The sequence below is a fragment of the Ascaphus truei genome, chromosome 4 (genome assembly GCF_040206685.1).
Source record: "Ascaphus truei isolate aAscTru1 chromosome 4, aAscTru1.hap1, whole genome shotgun sequence".
Taxonomy (NCBI): domain Eukaryota; kingdom Metazoa; phylum Chordata; class Amphibia; order Anura; family Ascaphidae; genus Ascaphus; species Ascaphus truei.
The window spans coordinates 283,434,274-283,453,000 of record NC_134486.1 but is presented as its reverse complement, the minus strand read 5'-3'; the positions used below and the strand labels follow the sequence as shown (position 1 = coordinate 283,453,000).

The 18,727-nt window shown below is 43.6% G+C and overlaps 1 protein-coding gene across 4 annotated transcripts in view; it reads left to right on the top strand.

Annotated features, from left to right (window-relative positions):
- POPDC3 (popeye domain cAMP effector 3) overlaps positions 1–18,727 on the top strand; it is a 65,213-nt gene that overhangs the window by 27,979 nt on the left and 18,507 nt on the right. For 2 of the 4 annotated variants that reach the window (XM_075597537.1, XM_075597535.1), the window contains exons 2-3: positions 9,565–9,672; positions 11,028–11,845. In XM_075597537.1, coding sequence (XP_075453652.1) covers positions 11,298–11,845 — 548 coding nt within the window. In that variant the 5' untranslated portion in view covers positions 9,565–9,672; positions 11,028–11,297. The remainder of the gene's footprint in view (positions 1–9,564; positions 9,673–11,027; positions 11,846–18,727) is intronic. The other 2 variants (XM_075597538.1, XM_075597536.1) reach the window with 2 other exon arrangements.

Sequence of the window (18,727 nt, the reverse complement as noted above, 5' to 3'; positions counted from 1 at the left end):
CACTTTCCATTCTTCCTTTAAGCATGCGGTGGTCCCACCTATTCTGAAAAACAACCTAGAACTTACGTGCCTCAATAACTACCACCCTGTATCCCTCCTGCCGTTTGCCTCCAAATTGCTAGAACGTCTCGTGTTCTCTCGTATGATCAACTTTCTTAATTGTCATGCCCTCATTGACCCTTTACAATCTGGCATTCGTACAGCTCACTCAACAGAGACTGCTCACTAAAGTATCCAATGATTTACATGAAGCAAAATCTCAAGGTCACTTTTCCCTATTAATACTACCCTATCTCTCTGCTGGTTTTGATACTGTCGATCACTATCTTTTCCTTCATATTCTAAACTGTCATGGTATCCACAACAAAGATCTAGCCAGGTTCTCATCATACCTCTCCCATCGCACATTTTCTGTCTCTGTTTCTATCATGTCTTTGTATCCTGTTGATCTGTCTGTTAGTGTTCCTCAGGGCTCCATTCTAGGACTCTCCTTTTTTTTCTCTATACACCATCACTTCATCACCTCATCAACTCTCTTGGCCTCTATGCAGATGATACACAGATATATCTATCCACCCCTACCCTCACTCCTGCAATCCAGTCCCAAGTTTTGGATTGCCTATTGGCTATATCCTTGTGGATGTTGCTCTGTCTATGTCTAAAAATGAGCTACTCATTCCCATGGAACCATCATAGGTTGGATAACGGACATTGTTTAAAAAGGTGTAAATGGGAAAAAATGTGTAATGATGCTGATGCATAAACTAAACATTAAATATATATATCAAATTGGAAAAGTGGGCTCCCTGGATAGAGTACATAGACAAATACATGTTTTCAATTACAAAGACAGATAATATGTAAATACATAATACATGATTAAATCAAACACATCACCTATGATGTGTATAGATAAACTCACACACACCATGTGATGGCCTGAGGATGCTCAAAAATGTGTATAATAATTTTAATATCGTAACAAAAAATCTCATTTGAAACTACAGTAATTCAGGAATACATTCATTTAAAAAAAAAAGGAGTGATATCTACCACATCTTTAAAACCAAAAGGATGTTCGGTTTTCAGTTTAAAAAGTCAGTACTGTTCCATCTGTAATCATTGTAAGTCTTTGTTACCTGCTCTAATATTATCTTTGAGGGACTCAATGACTGAAAAATGCAGTGCTTGGGGGTCACACTAATGTATCCGTAAAAAAATGATCTAATAAAATTTTTAGAGGCTTGCCTTTATCTAAGAAAGTTTTTTATGCAATTACTGGATATTCACCTGTGGTGCTCTGTGTGTTTATAAGAGAGAGAGATTTGGAAGTCCCAATCTGTATATACGGAAAAATTCCAAAGAATTTTGTTCGGTCCTGCTGCCGAAGTAAGTGGAGGAGGTTTTCCATGTCCCCTCAAAAGGTAGATGGAGAAGGACTCCAGCTGTCCCGTTGACTCACCCAGAGGGTGTTGCCCAGACAGAGTGCCACAAGGGAGAAGCAGAGAGACTCTTCAATCACCTTTTTGCTACATTCACAAAGTATCATCAGTGAGAAATAGCATATAGAATTGAGAGAATCATTATAAATATCCTGCCGGCGTATTCATTCAAACTTTCCAAGAAATTAGGATTTGAACACTTGAAACAACCAAGAGGAACACGTGTGACACACATATTTGCTGCAAAGCATTATACAGTACTATATTGTTCTAACTTTTTTAAATAAATTTGTATTTTGCTATAATAATCTTATATTTTTTCTGAGGATCTCGAATTTAGGTTCCGTTATCACCACAGGGAAACAAGAAAGATGACTAATATTAACTGATACTTTCAGAGAAAATTTTATTATAATCACATGTGAGGGTGCTGTATATACAGGAGAGTCCAGGGCATGCGGCGGGTTCCGTTCTAAGGGCCCGTCGCACAGCGAAAATCGCCAGAAAGCGGAACAAGGGATTTTCGGCGTGTGCGCATGCGCAAACCGGCAATTCCCCCCTTCTGCGCATGCGCACCCTTGGCAACCGCCCATTCTGCGCATGTGCTACCTCTGACTTCCCCGATCTGCGCATACGCAGACCTGGTGGCCCCCTTCTCAGTACCGCCGTATCAGCGGATCGCCGAAAAGCGGGGCGCCGGGAAGCTGTTAAGTCGAGCTAATACTCCAAAGCCATATAGTATCATTGTCTGTTCTTTTTTCTCCTCTCCTTTTCTCCACCGGTCCATGCGCCAGAGGATCTCTGTTCTTGCAAGTATGTATATTTTACTCTCCGTGATGCTTGTGCACTTTGCACAGTGTTCTTTATTTGCCTGGCTTGGTGCTGCTGCTGCAGTACCAATGTGGTAACTCTAGTAATATACTGCTATATCATTTATATAATAGACACAAAGTGCAAGAAAAGAATCCAGGGAGTGGACTGGACACAGCCAGGGGCCCATCCAGTCAGTCACAGGTTAATGGTTAAGCTACAAGTTGTATTAAGTAAATAATATGTAAATGTTTAACCTACTGTATAGTAATACAGCAGCAGCAGTAGCCCTAACCAGCCGAACCTTGTCTACAACACAATGGCTTAAACTTGAGGTTGCACCTCTATTTATTTACTCCTCCCATAATATATCAGATTGCAGATTCCGATTCCAAATTAGTTGGGGCAGATTTTCAGTATTAGGAAAAAATACACAAATCTGCCTTTTTGAGACTGATCCGGGTAATTTCCCAGTTGAAAGGAATTTGCCAATCGGCAGCAGATTCCGATTTCTTCAAAAATGTGCCCATTTTTAGCAGTCAGTATGGCATTATCTATTGAAACAAAACACATGCTTTGCTAGTGTAACCCATATTCCACCCCCCGCAGACTGGACCCCTAGGGTGTAGTGAGGGCTGGCTACGTGTACTATGGTGGTGCGTACTTGTGAGGAACAGGAGGGTCTGAGTCTCCCGCGATGGTATAGGGGACAACAGGGACAGGCTTCTGGGGTATATGCTTTCATCTTGCTCAGCAACGGTGCAGCGCCTCCATCTCTGGGAAGCCCTTAGAATGTAGGTGAAATCCTTCCAGAGAGCCCTTTGCTTCAGGGCGAGAGATTTCAGTCTCACACACAAGTCTTTTGTAAAAGCAGCAATGTCTCTTTATTCTTCAGTCAGCGCACACAGCAGCACTCAGATACAGTGTACAGGGTCTTCCTCCTCTCCTTCTCCTCCAGGCTGTACCCCTACAGGATGGGCTGTGGGTTCTCAGTTGTTCCCTGCCACCACCCCAAGTCACAGGCACTCAGGGTGGGGTGAGCTGTTCCCTCACCCCCTAAGCAGGGTGAGGGGCATTGGTCCACCTCCAGCAAACTAGGCCCTGCTCCTCTGGAACCTAGCTAGCTCACTCTGTCTGACTGTCCAGTCAGACACTCCAACACCAACTCCCTCCCTCTGGCAGGAGCAGGCAACTAAATTTAGTCAGCCCCACCCCTCATGATGTCAGCAGGCCCCTCCCCTGTGTCTCATGCCTTCCACACAGAGTCAGGGGCCTACCTCCACCAATCACGGCAGGGCTTGAAGCGGGGAAACCCATGATAGCTACTGGCGGCCTGCCCTTAGCAGGACTTACACCACTAGGAGAAAGATATATAGCCCCTATTTCTTACCGGGGCTACACTAGAATACATATGGTCCAGCTTAGTTGGAATACATGCGGCTGCTGAATATTTTCTGTGCATTGCAAAGCAAGCTTCTGTAATGAGCTGGGTGTCATTTCCCAAATAACAAAATTGTGTGGTGACTGAAGGTGTTCTCCATTAAAAAAAACATGTTGAACTCTTGTTTAGACTGTATTCTACAGTTTATACAAATATCAGATATTACATGATGATTAAAAAAGGAACATGAAAGATTGAAGGTGACAAAAAAACAGCAATTACAAAAATCAATCTGCAACAGTTAAACCAAAAAATGTATTCAAACCACTTAAAAGCCAAAGAACATAAAAAATAAAAAATAAATGGTTTAAAAGCCTTTTGTGGAACAGGACAGGAAACAAAATGTGAAAGCTGGTACAGGTTACTGTATGTGAAAATAATTGTTTCTGGATTTTTTAAAGGATTATGCGCATAACAATATATGATCAGGGTTTATTGAATGCTGCCAAATTTGTTGTACTACTGTAGTTGGCAACATTGTTGAAACATTAATACAGAAATTCAATCAAGCTAATAATAAACTACTGTGTGATAGGCAAAAGTATTGACTTAACACTAATTTCAAATGTGACATGGTTCATTATCACCTTTGCTACCAGCAGTGCCTGCTACACATGAATGTACAAGACGTGCAGGGTATTGGTGGGAACATATCCAATTATGACAGTCAATATAACGAGAAGCTTGATGAGTGAATGCAATGGCTGAGTGGCCATGTGGGAAATTGTGGTCTACAACCATTTGCATCATCGCACAAAATCTACACATCCCTGCACTATGAATTTGATTTTAAACTCTTTGTGATGCTGGCCAGATTTATCATCTAACTGATTATTGAAAAAGTGAGTGCAGATTTTAATTATTGACTTATCACTTGTTTTATCAGTTCACAATGAAGTGAAGATGAGACCACTGAAGTTTGGAATGGTATATACATCTATTGCAACGTGTGTGTGTGTGTGTGTGTGTGTGTGTGTGTGTGTGTGTGTGTGTGTGTGTGTGTGTGTGTGTGTGTGTGTGTGTGTGTGTGTGTGTGGAGAAAGAGAAAAAAACTGCTGCACTAGCTGGAATACCAGACAACAACAATGAACAATGTTAATTTACCAGAGGGATACCCTAATTCCTAAATAATAAACCTACTATAAAAGACAAAACAACAATAACAAGTACCATAAACAGGGGAAGGGAAAGGAAAGGGAAGGAAAATGAGGAAGGGGAGAGGGAATTAGGGATGGAAGCGGGGGGGGGGGAGGGGAGAGGGAAGGGAAATGAAAAGGGAATCAAGCCCAAAAAAAGAAATGAAAATAATAAAATATGATGAATTGTGAAAGTGTCCGTAGTCAACTGCTGGGTGTCGCTGCCGGTCTTCAGGAAAAACCACCTTCCTCTGGATCTATAGAACAAAAAGAAGACAGCGCGGCTCCCATAGCATAATACTGTATTTTAATAGTAAACATGTACGTGCAGATAGATCACGGACACTTACATTTAGCAAGATAAAAATAAGACAGTGTTATCAAGGCTTTACAATCACCCGATGGAGCCTCCGTAGGTGGATGTCGTCGGCGAGATCTATCACACTCCTGCCGTGGAAACCAGGAAGATGCGCGCGCACCCAGTCTCCCCCTGGAAGTGAGATCCCGCGAGAGTAAGTAACCACCGGCACCACAGGATGCTGACAGGGCAGTCGAGCTCCCTGCATCGATTTCCCCCCCTCCTTACCCAGGGGGCAAGAGGGGGAGACCTCTTCTTAAGCCTCGTTCAGGGTGCCAGCTTCAGGACTCGGAGGGAGGGCAGGAGGGAGGCAGTGCTGCAGTTTGCTGGGCGATCTGTGTTTATCCCCCAGCAGACTTTTCAGCGTTGGGGAGGGGGCGGGGTTACACACGGCAGGTAAAGTATTGAGGTTGCAGTCATGAAATCATTCTGAAGAATGATTTCATTGGCTGCCGAGGTCCCAGTGACGCTGCTGCAGCTCCAAAAAATGAAATTTTCGTTTATTGAAACTGTAGTCAGCTTCAACTCCTAGACTCGGAGACAGGGCGGTTGCTACCCTGACAACCAGTATTCAAATTGAATACTTTGTTTCGCACGGCAGCACGCCCTCCCTCCGAAGCCAGCACCCTGAACGAGGCCTTAGCTTATCTCTCTCAGCTCTCTCTTTAGACTAACTGATCACTAACTGAATTTGGGAATATGTCTCAATTTGAATATCCTCAGGGAGTGTTTCTAGCTTTGAATCATTACAACTCAAAGCTGGATACCGATTGGCTCACACACACATTAGGGGGTGTTCCAACCCATATCCACCCTTTGGATTAACACATTCAAATGTTGCTTAGGTCTGCCCCTGAATATTGCTACATACTCAGAGCTGAAATGCAAAACAGACCAACTGGAAGGAATTAACCTTTCCACTGCCTGTTCTAACAGGACTGACAGAGGAAAGGCCCAGAAGAATACATAGCTGCTGAAGGCCAGGCTATACATAGATACATAGTAGATTAGTGTAGTCCCCTCTTGGATGGCTTCTGATTTCTAGAAGGGGATAATTGCCATAAGAGTTTAACTGAGTGGGTTCACACAGGGTTCACCCCTCCCCTAGCTACATTGTGATGTATCACATCCCGTAAGGTATCAATAGCCCCACCCTTTGTTCTAGAAGCAGTTTGTTCAGAGTTCTGACTGGGGTCCTCACTGTGAGTCCTGTATATAAATTATATGTGTCTTGTCACTGTTTATTGTTGGAACCCTGCTTGCCTGACTAAAGGAGTTTACATCAGATGGACTATATACATAGCATTGCTCTGCCTCTCATACCCTTTCAGGCTGCTGTATTTATGCTGGCTGGGAGTGAATATGCAGATACTTCAGACATTAACTGTTGGCAAATAATAAGTTTACACTGTGATTCTTCCCCTCGTAGCTCGCACTCATACGCTGGGGCAGTACTTATACTTGTGTGCTTTAGTATTGGTTAGATTGGCAATCTAATCTCCTGTATAGCATTAATAGTGCCCCATCTCATGTGGGCTATTGTGGTGGGTGTACACTCTTCTTCTCAGGGATCAGTATCCCGTCACTCTGTACTGCCTACCTCGTCCATGCATAATGTATTGGGAGTTTACCAAGGACCTGTCGGTGGGGTCAATCCGATTATGCTCTGGAGCTACTACTCTTAGAACTCCCTGCTGAGCACCTGCTTATAACTCTTCTTTAATGAAAACAATCTTGGGCCATTACAATAGGTGCTAACTATATAGGGCATGTTCCCTAACTGAAAACAATAACTGTCCTTACTATACATACACTAAAACATATTTACGTTGTGTGTGTGCTGGGGAACCCTGTACATATTACATATTTGCATAGCTCACAGTGAGGTTCTCTCCAAGTTCCACTCCCGAGGAACCTGGTTCTAGAACATTCAGGGAACTATATACTGTATATACCCTCCCATCTCCTTGTAATGACATCACTGGTCACAAGACCTACTGGGCAGTGACTATTCTTTCATACTGTATCACATGATGGGGAGGGGAGTACAGTACAGTAACTGAGTGAGCTCACACAGCTAACCCTTTAAGGCTAGTAACTCATACTAACTACTAGCCCAAAGGGGGGGATAAATTGTTTTACAGGATCCAGAATGCCTATGTTTGTGGGGGAAGGAAGTAACACTGTTCAGTCTCATAGGGTTGCCCCACTGTAACCTCTACTCTTATTGAATTGGCCCAACCGGCAGGTTCTTCTCGCATCACTGCCACCCTGGAAGCTATTTAACTAAATCCTAACTAAGGAAAGTGCCTCATCTGGATAGGACTGGAACCTAATAGAGGCAGAATCTCTTAAAGCTTTTATACTTTGCCACATGTACTGTATTGTGCATATCTCTGTGAATTGTTTGTGGACAGATGTTGAATAAACATACTTTATTTTTAAAAAGTTCCTGGTGCCCATGTCTATGAAATGCTTTAATCCACACCCCCAGCCAACTATCTATATTGCTGAGAGACTGAGCAAGTACTTTATGAGCTAATCTGATGTGACACCATTCATAGCCTGTGAATGGGGGTTATACTATTTGGTACCCAACATGGGGCTGGGCATTAAAGTGTTTTGGGGATTTTTGGTGCAAAGAAAATGTGTTGATTTTTCCCGACGTTTTGTACTTTTCCCACCTTGCTGAGACACTAATCTAGTACTTTATGGACTAACCTGATGTCACAATTCATAGCCGAGGAATGGGGGTTACATGAGGTTGAATAAAAAACCATATGTCCATCGAGTACAACCTATATTAAATTTAGACAACAGATACTTATCCTAAATTTCTATTTACAGTGTTTTGAAACAGAGAAAGGCAAACAAAATACCCCAGTGAAACATTATCCAATAATGTCTCATAAGGGGTAAAAATACATTAGTTCATGACTCCAGTAATGGCAATCAGATTTCTCCTTGGATCAACATTGTTCCCATGTTTACCTATTTGTTATAGCCCTGTATACCTTTCCTTTCCAAAAAGATGTCCAACTTTTTTTTAGAAGAGATCTATTTTATCTGCCATCACAGTCTATACAGGTAATGAATGCCATATTTTAACTGCCCTTACTGTAAAGAACCCTTTCCTTTGTTGCTGGTGAAATCTTCTTTACTCCAACCTTAAAGCTGCAGTTCAGTCAATATCCTTCATGTGTGTTTTTTTTAATAAATCAGTTCTGTAGTAAGAAAAAATACTTTTAGCATTTTCTGTTTTAAAAACAACAACTTTGAAAGACCAATTTTCTTGTATTCTATTTTAACAAGCATTTGCTAAGGCACTGCCCCTTCATGTCCTGTCACAAGCCCTGGCACACCCCTTTGTCAGCCCTGCCCTCCCTCTAGCATGTCAGTGCAGGAGTGCTCATGAATATTCATGAGCTTCCACTGAGAGACTGAAGCAGAAGAAAAAAAGATCCCTTCACTAATGATGTCACCAAATTTCGCCGATTAATACATGGAGAACGAATTGACTGGCAGCTATACATTTCTTTAGGTAATTAGAGATTGCACACATGAAACTATTGAAGTAAAAAAATAAATAAAAAAAAAAAAAGACTGAACTGCAGCTTTAAGGGATGACCCTGCGTCATTTGTACTTCCCGTGGGATAAATAATTATTTTGAAAGCTCCTTCTATTGACCCTGAGTTTATTTGTGTATTGTTATTATATTATCTCTTAGGCCGAGTCCTTGGTCCCTGCTGGCGTGCTGAGGCGCGCTGAGGCGCAGGGAAAGCGGGTGTTTTCCCTGGCCTTGCGGTTGCTTACCGCAAGCGCTCTCAGCAGCCGTCAGGGGGCGGTCCGGGGGCGGGCGCTTCACTGGCCGGGGGCGGGCCAGTGACGTGACGGAGCTGGTTCGCCCTCATTGGGCGAACCGCTGACATGACCGGCCTGTCTCGCCGGCAAGCGGGGAAATTTTAAATTCCCCCAAGACCTGCGCTTCCGCAAGCGCGCGGAAGCGCAGGTGAGCCCCTACTAAAGCCGCTCTAATTACGGCTGTAGGGGCTCAGTGCTGAGCAGGAGCGCGCGTCAGCACGCTCCCGCAAGCACGCAGGCAACATGTCCGGGGCCTTAGATGCCTCTTTTCTAATGTAAACAAATCTAATTTAGCTAGCCTAAGTCAGATGTTTCATCCCCTTTATTAATTTGGTGGCTCTTGTCTGTACATTTTCTAGTTTCATAATGTTTTTTTCTATGGAGTGGTGCGCAAAACTGCACTCCATATTCAAGGTTTGGTCTTACTAATGCTTTATACAGTGGCATAATTATGCTTTCGTCCTTTCCTTCCACACACAGTTTAATGCAAGGTAACATCTTATTTGCCTTTGCAGCTACTGCCTGACATTGGGCACTATTCTAAGCCTGCTAGGCTTGTGATCTACAAGCACTCATGAATCCTTCTCCATCATGGATTGACCTCATTTTGCCTCATTTAATTTGTAAGTAGCCTGTTTATAATTCTTTTCCAAAGGCATAACCCCCCCCCCCCCCATTCTCTCCCCTCCCTCCATATTTTCTTTCCATCCCCTTTCTCCATTTTATCTCTCCCTCCATCCTCTCCCGTCCTCCCTAGATTCTCTCTCCCCCCATCCTCTCCCTTCCTCCCTTCCTCATTCTCTCTTCTCCCCATTCTCACTTTTCCTCCCCCCCCCCTCAAATCCTGTACTAAACCTTCAAATAGCTTCTTCACTATTGATGTCCCACTTACAGTTCTGGGATTTGTTTTCCTGGAACTTTATCCTTCTTGTGATCTGTATCATGCAGATTATTCTCCTACCAGCTGACAAGATTTGAGAACCAAGCCCCTAGGCATTTAGCTGTGGCAGCCATCTCCTTACTGCCGCCCTTCTTCTCTTTCTGAACCGCAGCATCAAATAATGCCATGGAGGTCACCAACGTGATGTTGCATGAAATCGTGTTGCCATGGTGCCACAACATCATTTGATGCTGCGATGTCGCGTTGCCATGGCAACGAGACGCCGTGTGACATCACAGGACGTCAAATGAAGCCACGCTTCAGAAGAAGAAGGAGGGCGGCAGCATGGAGGCGGTTGCCACAGTTAAGTGCCTTCCCATTAGGGCCGATAGGCCCGAGAGTGTGGCAAATGTATATGGTGGCGGACATTTTTGCAGCACCAAAATTTTGCTGGCCTGGGCCTAACAGGCCTAATGGGAAATCCGCCACTGGAACAAGGGAGGACGGAATGTGTTCCGAGAGCTTAATATAGTGCAGTTCAGCTATGCAGGACCCCGGTTTCCCATCCTGTAAAAAAATTAAATAATGGGGGGTAAATAACAAGTAGATAGGATTGTTGCTTTAAATCCCGTAGTCACTTACTGAAGTAGCAGCTTTGAAGTATTTACGAGCACCTGCAGATGTTGCAGATGTTATTGCAACCGCTAGTGTGCTACCGTTTCAGGGTTGGTCCTGACCCTTTTCACACTCGCTGATTCAAGGCAATGGCTGCTTCTCACACTTGAGTGCAATAACGTCTACTACATCTGTATCCTCTACACAAATCTCTTCCTCTGTTACTTATATTATGCCGTTACTTATAATAAAACAAAATTGTGATGTAGATATTTTTTTTCAAGGAATTGGGCTTGGGTGAACAAGCTTAATTAGCAATTCACTTTACTACAAGAGCAACAAATTCATTTAATTGGCATTTTTATTTCAATTTGTGTCTACTATGACCCAGCATACTGTCATTAAACAATGTTACAAAAGAATGTAATTTATTTATTGCTTCATTAATAATTTCTTTTATTTTTTTCTTTTTTTTCCCCTCAGACTATGACTAGTTTCATACTAGGATGTCATGGGTGAAGCTGCACCAGCAATATTGCTACCGAGGATTAAACCTCTTAAGTGAGCATTTTATTTTGTATGGATTTGTTCAAGTAGTGAAGATGACTATACCACTTCTGGTCATTTCTTGGGATCAATTTTAACTGAATGCACAGAGGAATCATGCAGAAATGCCATGACCTACTGGCCGTCATCGATGTTGAGATGGTATACTATTTTGAAAATTAAGAAAAATCTGGGAATGCAAGCTCCATGTTCGATACCCGATTCCCTCAACAGATGCAAGTTAACATCCTGATGACTATCACCATGGGAGAAAATGCAAGTCTCTGGGAAAGCTTAGTTATTGGACACCCAGTGTGTACCAACTGGAAGCAAGAGGCAGAGGGATCCATTTACCACCTGGCCAGTGTTCTGTTTGTTTTGGGCTGCATGGGAGGAAGTGGGTTCTTTGGGCTTCTCTATGTCTACATTTTCTTTGCTTTAAGTTTTCTGTGGTCTTGTATATGGGCCTGGCTGGATGTCTGTGCTGCTGATGTGTTCTCTTGGAACTTTATCCTTCTTGTGATCTGTATCATGCAGATTATTCACGTCGCCTACCAGCTGAGGAGAGTCACGTTTGATACTGAATTCCAAGAAGCATACAGTAAAGTCTTTCAACCACTGGGGATCTCATTAACTGTATTTCGAAAGATCATCTCGTCGTGTAATGCTGAAGTGGTCACGTTGGAGAGAGAACATTGTTATGCAATGCAAGGAAAAACTCCCATCGATAAACTCTCTTTACTTGTGTCGGGAAGGTTTGTGCCATTTTAATTGACTACAATGTCATCGTGACAGCTAAGGGCTGAGCCGTACATATACACTTATGCCATATGTGATAAATCAAAAGCTAGAAGACTCAGTCTGGACAGGTGTTTGAGAGCCAACAATATATTGTAAATGGAGTAGGGTTTTGGTGATTTTAACAAACTTTTATTGCTGGCTTCAATTCTTTATTTATTCTGCAAACTGGGACTGTTCTGGGGAAATCGGGACATTAGCTTAAAGCAGCAATCCTGCTTTCCATTTAAAAAAAAAATAGGTTTGAAGCAGGGGGTCTCCGGAGCTGAACTGCATTAATATCATCTCAGAGGACCCCCTGCTTCCCGAGAAACGTACCACTGTTTGGGGTTCCGGTAGCAGCTCCAGCTGGGCTGTGTGTGGAGAACATAATGGCGGCATAAATGTCCAGCGTCATCCTTTGATGCTTCCTATTGGCTCACGTGACTAGGACCTTTAATCCTCTGGAGCTGCTAACGGCATCCCCTACGGAGGTTAGTATCTCTGGAGCAAGTTGTCCCAGGAGCTGAAATTAACACGGTTCAGAGCCGGAGACCCCCTGCTTCAAGCCCATTTTAAAATTAAATTAAAAGAACACATGTTCTGCTGCTTTAAGACACTTTCATCCTGCATTTCTGAGTGTGGCAAAAAGGTAATTTGCATCTCTTTGTACACAGACCCAGATGTTGCCAAAGGCTTGCTAGGTTGCAGTCTCGGGCTTTACCACCTCTTTTACCTGATTAGATAATCTGCATATTGAGTGAAATAATGCATGAGAAGGCTTTGCCATTGAGAAGACCCTAAACGACTGTAGCACTGCAACCCCCCCCCCCCCCCTCTGGGAGATTTTGCCCTGGCTACAGGTCTGTGTGGTGCTTTGTACCTGTTTGGCTCCAGGATGAGCTTCCGCTATGTTGTGGGGAACAGGACAGGCTTTTGGTGATCCTCAGACTCTCAGTTTGGTGTCATCAGTGCCTCCAGTCGCAGTAGGCTTCAGGGATCCTGAAGACAGTCCCCACCACAACAGATATCTTTCATACTCCTACCTAATTGACTGTTATTCAGGCAGGAGTATATAAAAAGGGATCTTTATTCAGGCAGCCACTGCGGATGTCATTACAGCGTATGCCTTGTAGTTAGGTATGGATCTCAGATCTCTGGAGGGTACAGCCTTCTGATAACGGTGAGGCCTGGAGCTCTGTTAGATCTTGGGCTGAAAACAGACCCAGGAGGGACTGCAGACATGTCTCTACCCCAGGAGGTATGAACAAAGGAACATAGGGCACAACGGATTTAGCATATCAAAACTCATTTATTGAGCCAACACGACGTTTCGACCATAATGGTCTTTTTCAAGTGACAATGGCATAAACAAAATCACTTTTCACAGTAAGATAATATGTCAGCAGCTTGTTCATGTAGTGGTGTGCTGACTTATCCCCCCTTTTTTTCCAAACATCGTGGACTTCTGAATATGAAGATATCCCCCCCCCCCATGAATAACAGAAGAAGATGACGCACGGATGGACCTGTACAGAAGAAAACCTGTGATCAGCCAATCCCCCCGCACTTGCAGGACCCCAGGTTGAATGACTAGCGCAAGCGCAATGACTCACATGCAGTCTGCGATTTATGCGTTCCAAATGAAGAAGGGATGAAGGAGATCGAACGGATATCTACTGCGCATGCGCGGATTTGAAACGCACGAGGACCCGGATGCGTTCCAGCTACTGAGGACCCGTGATGACGTCACCAAGATGGATGCCGAACAACCAGGAAGTGGGGTGGATTTGAACATCACGATACCTAGAAGAGGACTCACATCTGTTGGGGATCACCTACTCAAGGATACAGACTGGACATTGGTTCAAGGGACTGATTCAGCACATGAATACCATCACCACTAATTGAACAGGTTGCATTATGGGGGTTTGGGGCACTACTTATATGTTGTTAGAAGGGATTTTGTTTATGCCATTGTCACTTGAAAAAGACCATTATGGTCGAAACGTCGTGTTGGCTCAATAAATGAGTTTGATATGCTAAATCCGTTGTGCCCTATGTTCCTTTGTTCATATATCCAGGACTGACTGCAGGCTTTCGTTCTAACACTGGAGCACCGGTAATTGTATCATTTTTTTCAATTTTGAGGTGTGCAGCATTTCTCTCTATTATCTACCCCAGGAGGGGCAGCGCTGAACTCCTCTCCCTTTCCCGGGTGGGAAGGACTCTCTGTATAATTTGGAGTGCTTCCTCCCTAATGCAGAAAGGGGAGGGCACAGGATCTGCACCATGATTGGCTGCAACACATACCCAGTGTCACCTCCTCTCCTGCCACACAGGGAGGCTGCGTGAGGGGGGGTAAACCCCACAGGGTAGCCTGTCTGTATCTATTAGAACTTACGTGACAGGAAGGCAGAAAGATAGTCTGGACCAGCCATGGCTATACGCCAATTAGTGAAACATAACATAAACACACACTGGCAGTTTCATTAAAAAAAAAGCTATTATTGCAGCAGTGTCCCCCCTCCCACCTCCTTTTTACCAATGTTGGAAACAGGGGGTCCAAGGACTAAACAGTGTCAATTTCAGCTCCAGGGGCTCCCTGGTTCCTGTGAAGGTAGTGCTGGTACTTCCTAGTATTTAAATCCCCTGTGTCACAAGGGCCAATAGGAAGCATTGGCCAGCATGACACGGGAGATTTAAACTGCCATTTTGTTTCCCGTGAAGGGGACTTGAGCGTGTTACCTTCAACAATAACTCTCTTACAAGGGAGGCCCCTGAGCTGAAATTAGCATGTTTGAGCTCAGGGACCTCCCTGTTTCCCATCCTTCTATAAAAAAAGAAAATGGGCTAAAGAAAATCATATATAGCGACTACTGCTTCAAAGGACTGTTATAGATGAACCTGAGACATGGTAAAATGCATAATATAATATTATTATTTGTTTCTTGTATAGCACTAAAGGGTACAGCACATTTGCCTCATAGAGCTTAAAAATGTTTGTGTGCAGATACAATGACATGTCCAAGCTCACAAGAAGCGGACACTGGGATTTGTATCAGATTTACAAGCTTCAAGGGCAGTGATCTTATCTCTGTACAACTCACTGCCCAAAAAAGGTTGTCCAATCTATTACCTGGATCGTGGGTATTTTGTCAATAAATCACTAACTTGTGATGTAATCATAAAGCACAAAGGGGGCATAATGATTATAGGTGAGCTACACATAATTCTCCATTTCTTCTGTAGCACTGTTTCCTCCTCCTCTCCCCCCCCCTGGGAGACTGGGAGAGTGAACAGCCTATGCTACATGTATGTGGTGCAAAACCTGTTTGGAGCAGGAGATACTGAGCTGTCTGCGGTATTGTGGAGACCAGGACTGGCTTGGGTTCTTGTTCTCTGTAGTTCTTTCTCTGGTGTCAGCGCCTCCAGCTGTAGTGGGACCCAGGGTGTCCGAACGTCAGCCCCCACTACTGCGTTCTTCACCCTCCTGCCCAAGGACTGATACTCAGACAGGAGTGTATAGTGAACAAGGGTCTTTATTGGCATGCATGGTAGCAGCCAGTGCAGTTCTCCCTGCAGTGGTGCAAGGTCTTGGAATTCCCAGACTTCTAGATGGTGCAGGCCCTGGTCTTACAGGCATTGGTGGCTGAGCCTGATGTTCCCTCAGTCCAGAGACTGAGGGGGAGCACGTTCATCCCCGCCATGGGAGAGACTCACAGCACTTGCTTCCTCTCTTCACTGGAGCAGGAAGCAGACTGAGGCTAACTTTCCACACCCTCCTGGAAGACTCTGGAAGGGGCAGGCTCATGGACTGTACCTACCCCTGATAGGCTTACACAGGCCATGAGTCACCACCTTCCATCACTCACAAGAGGGGCATAGAGCAGTACTATGGGACATACTCTATTACACTTCTGATTCACCGGAAGCAGTGATTGACACTATTGAAAAAAGTATAGACATTTGTAGATCATTTTTTTAGTACTGTACCTTTAACCACTCAAAGTAAGGCCATGCTTTGGAGTATTAGTACAATCTTTACCTAATCTATTTTTTAATTAGACTCTCTTTTGTGTTTGTAAATGGTTTGTATATACAGTACAGCTAAATCATTGATCTAGACATGTTTTTTTTTCCCTTTGCTGTCTTTTTAAGATAATTGCTCTGCCATAATTAGCCACAGTGGCTAAGGGAAAGACCAATAATTGCTTATCAGATGATACTGGAATTACACAGACCCCAAAAAAATAGAAACCTGTTCAAAGAAACTAATAAGTGGAATTTTTACTTTAAAGCAGCAATCCCCACACAATAATAAAGTGTTTATTTTTTTATCTTATTTGAACTTACAACCCCCCTGAGCTTAACCATGGCACTTAAAGCTCTGGTTGCTAGTGGTTGTGGGTCAGCCAATCGGAAGCTGCAATGTTGTCTCACAATTATATCACGACTTTCTGTTGACTGCCAGTGAGGAGATGAGATCACAAATGTCTTATTGGTGAACTCACGGCCATACGGTATTTGTAGGTTTATTTTGGGTGTCATAGATTTACACAAAAAAACTAAAATATCTCCAGAACTGACCAATCCTTGGAGGTCCGGGAGCATAATAATAACGGGGACTGCTGTTTTATTAATAGTTTCTTGTATAGAGCTTACAATCTATGTTTTTGGTGATTTACCCAAGGTAATAATAATAATAATAGCATGTTCTTGTATAGCGCTGCTAGTTTTACGTAGTGCTTTACAGAGACATTTTGCAGACACAGGTCCCTGCCCCTTGGAGCTTACAATCTATGTTTTTGGTGCCAAGGGCACAGGGAGACTTGGAGCTGACACCGGGAATTGAACCAGGTTCCGCTGCTTCAAACTCGGTGCCAGTCAGTGTCTTTTCTCACTGACAGGGCCGCCAACAGAAATCATAGGGCCCTGGACAAATGAAAGGAGCAGGCCCCCCTTCCTCCCCCGAACCCATAGCGCACCTACCACGAAAACATTTGTTTAGCGCGCAACTTTTACTTAACTGTTTTCTTCATATTGTAATATGGAAAAAAACATTACAATGCAATCTGTTTATTTTTATATTTTCAACAAAAGACAAAGATACCCAATGCTACATCCAATGTGACAAAAGGCCTGGGGGGGATTCAGTATAGGCCTGGGGGATTGAGTATGGGCCTGGGGTGGGGAGAGAGGGTTAAGAATGGGCCTGGGGGAGGGGGTTAATAAGGGTGTGTGACTGACTGACTGCATTTCGTGCTAATTAGTGATAAGGCTACATCCCGACATGCCCCATCTACTCCTGATGAAGTGCTAATTAGCGCGAAACGCGTAGAGGGTTCACACGTTCAGTACAGGGTGTGATACCTGTTCAGTAGAGGAATCCCTAACCTAGACGGTCCTGTTAGACGGCACGCATTGAGTGCTCAGCCCCAGCTAAGCTGTGCACTCTCGCGAGATAACCCGCCTATCCTCCAGTCACTCACTGGGTTCATTTCCGGTTCCTGTATCCGGCGGTGACCCATGGTGTATCGAGAGGAGATCTGTGTGGTGGCCGCGTCGGACGTGTGTGGGGTCCCTATCGTTCAAGCAGCAGCACTTGGTTGTAAGTTTTTAAGTGTAAAGTGTGTTATTAAAAGTGGATTGTTGCCTAACATCTTGTCCTCTCTGCGCTCTTACTTTTTGTGTTTTTTAATAAGAGCTTCAATAAAACTTAGAACTATGCAACTAATTTTGACAGATTTATTATAAATCATTGTTCCTGGTAATGTACAGGTTATTAAGAATTGATATTAGTGTTCGGACCCTTGAGACGTGGTCTGCCTTGGAGGGGCTCAAGGGCTTACAACACTTTGGCCAAAGAGTTAAACTAAAAGACCATTTTATTCAAAAGATATATATATATGCAAATACAACTGTATATATATATATATAGGCACTGTACTGTGTATTTGTGTCTTTGGATGTAGCACTGAGCTGTGTCCGTGTTTCTTGTTCTGTCTCTGGTTTTAAAAACGTGTTAGAGTATTCTGACATTCAAGCACCCCAGTATGCATCAAGAAACTGTTACACCATAATCTCCATTACGTACAGGGTGGTCGAATTAGAGCTGAGGAAACTTGCAAGCACTGCTGCTTTGAAACTGCTTATTTAGTCAAATTTAATGTACGGTCTGGCTTCATATTAAATTCTTTGTCTTGATCAAATGCATCTTTGGGAAATTAATGCTGATGGGAATTCCCTAAACAAAGCTTAATAATTAAGCCCCGAGCCCATCAATTTCAATTTGGAGATTATGCTAAATAGCCACCAATACAAAACTAGTGTACACTATTGTATACTCTGTGATACTTGGTGGTTTGCTTATTAAAATGTAAGCATTGCAACCTAAGGCCGCGCTTATAGTCCCGGGGACAGCATCACGTCATCCGTCGCCGTTGTAATAGCGATTTCAGCTTATAGTGTAGGAGACAAGAGATGGTGACCGAGGGGCGTGGCGGGGGCTTGTCCATGAGTGGTTCGCCCTCATTGGCTGAACCGCTCACGTGCCACTGACGTCACGCAGCGGTTGCCGAAAAAAATAAATTTCCATTGAGTTCAGCTATTTTGATCGCTGTGTAGCGCCCACTATAGGCGCATGCGACGGATTAAATCAACTTGTTTTGACGCGGCGGCGCCGTAGCCGGGACTATAAGCGCGGCCTAAATTTGAAATAGTCTGAACAGAAACAAAATTATAAAACTATTTATTTTAAAGTGTTACGTAGCTGAGTAACAAACTAAAATAAACGTTGCTAAGTAAAACTGCAGCGTTGAGATTGAAGACAACTGGAAATCATGCAGACAAGTTATTTT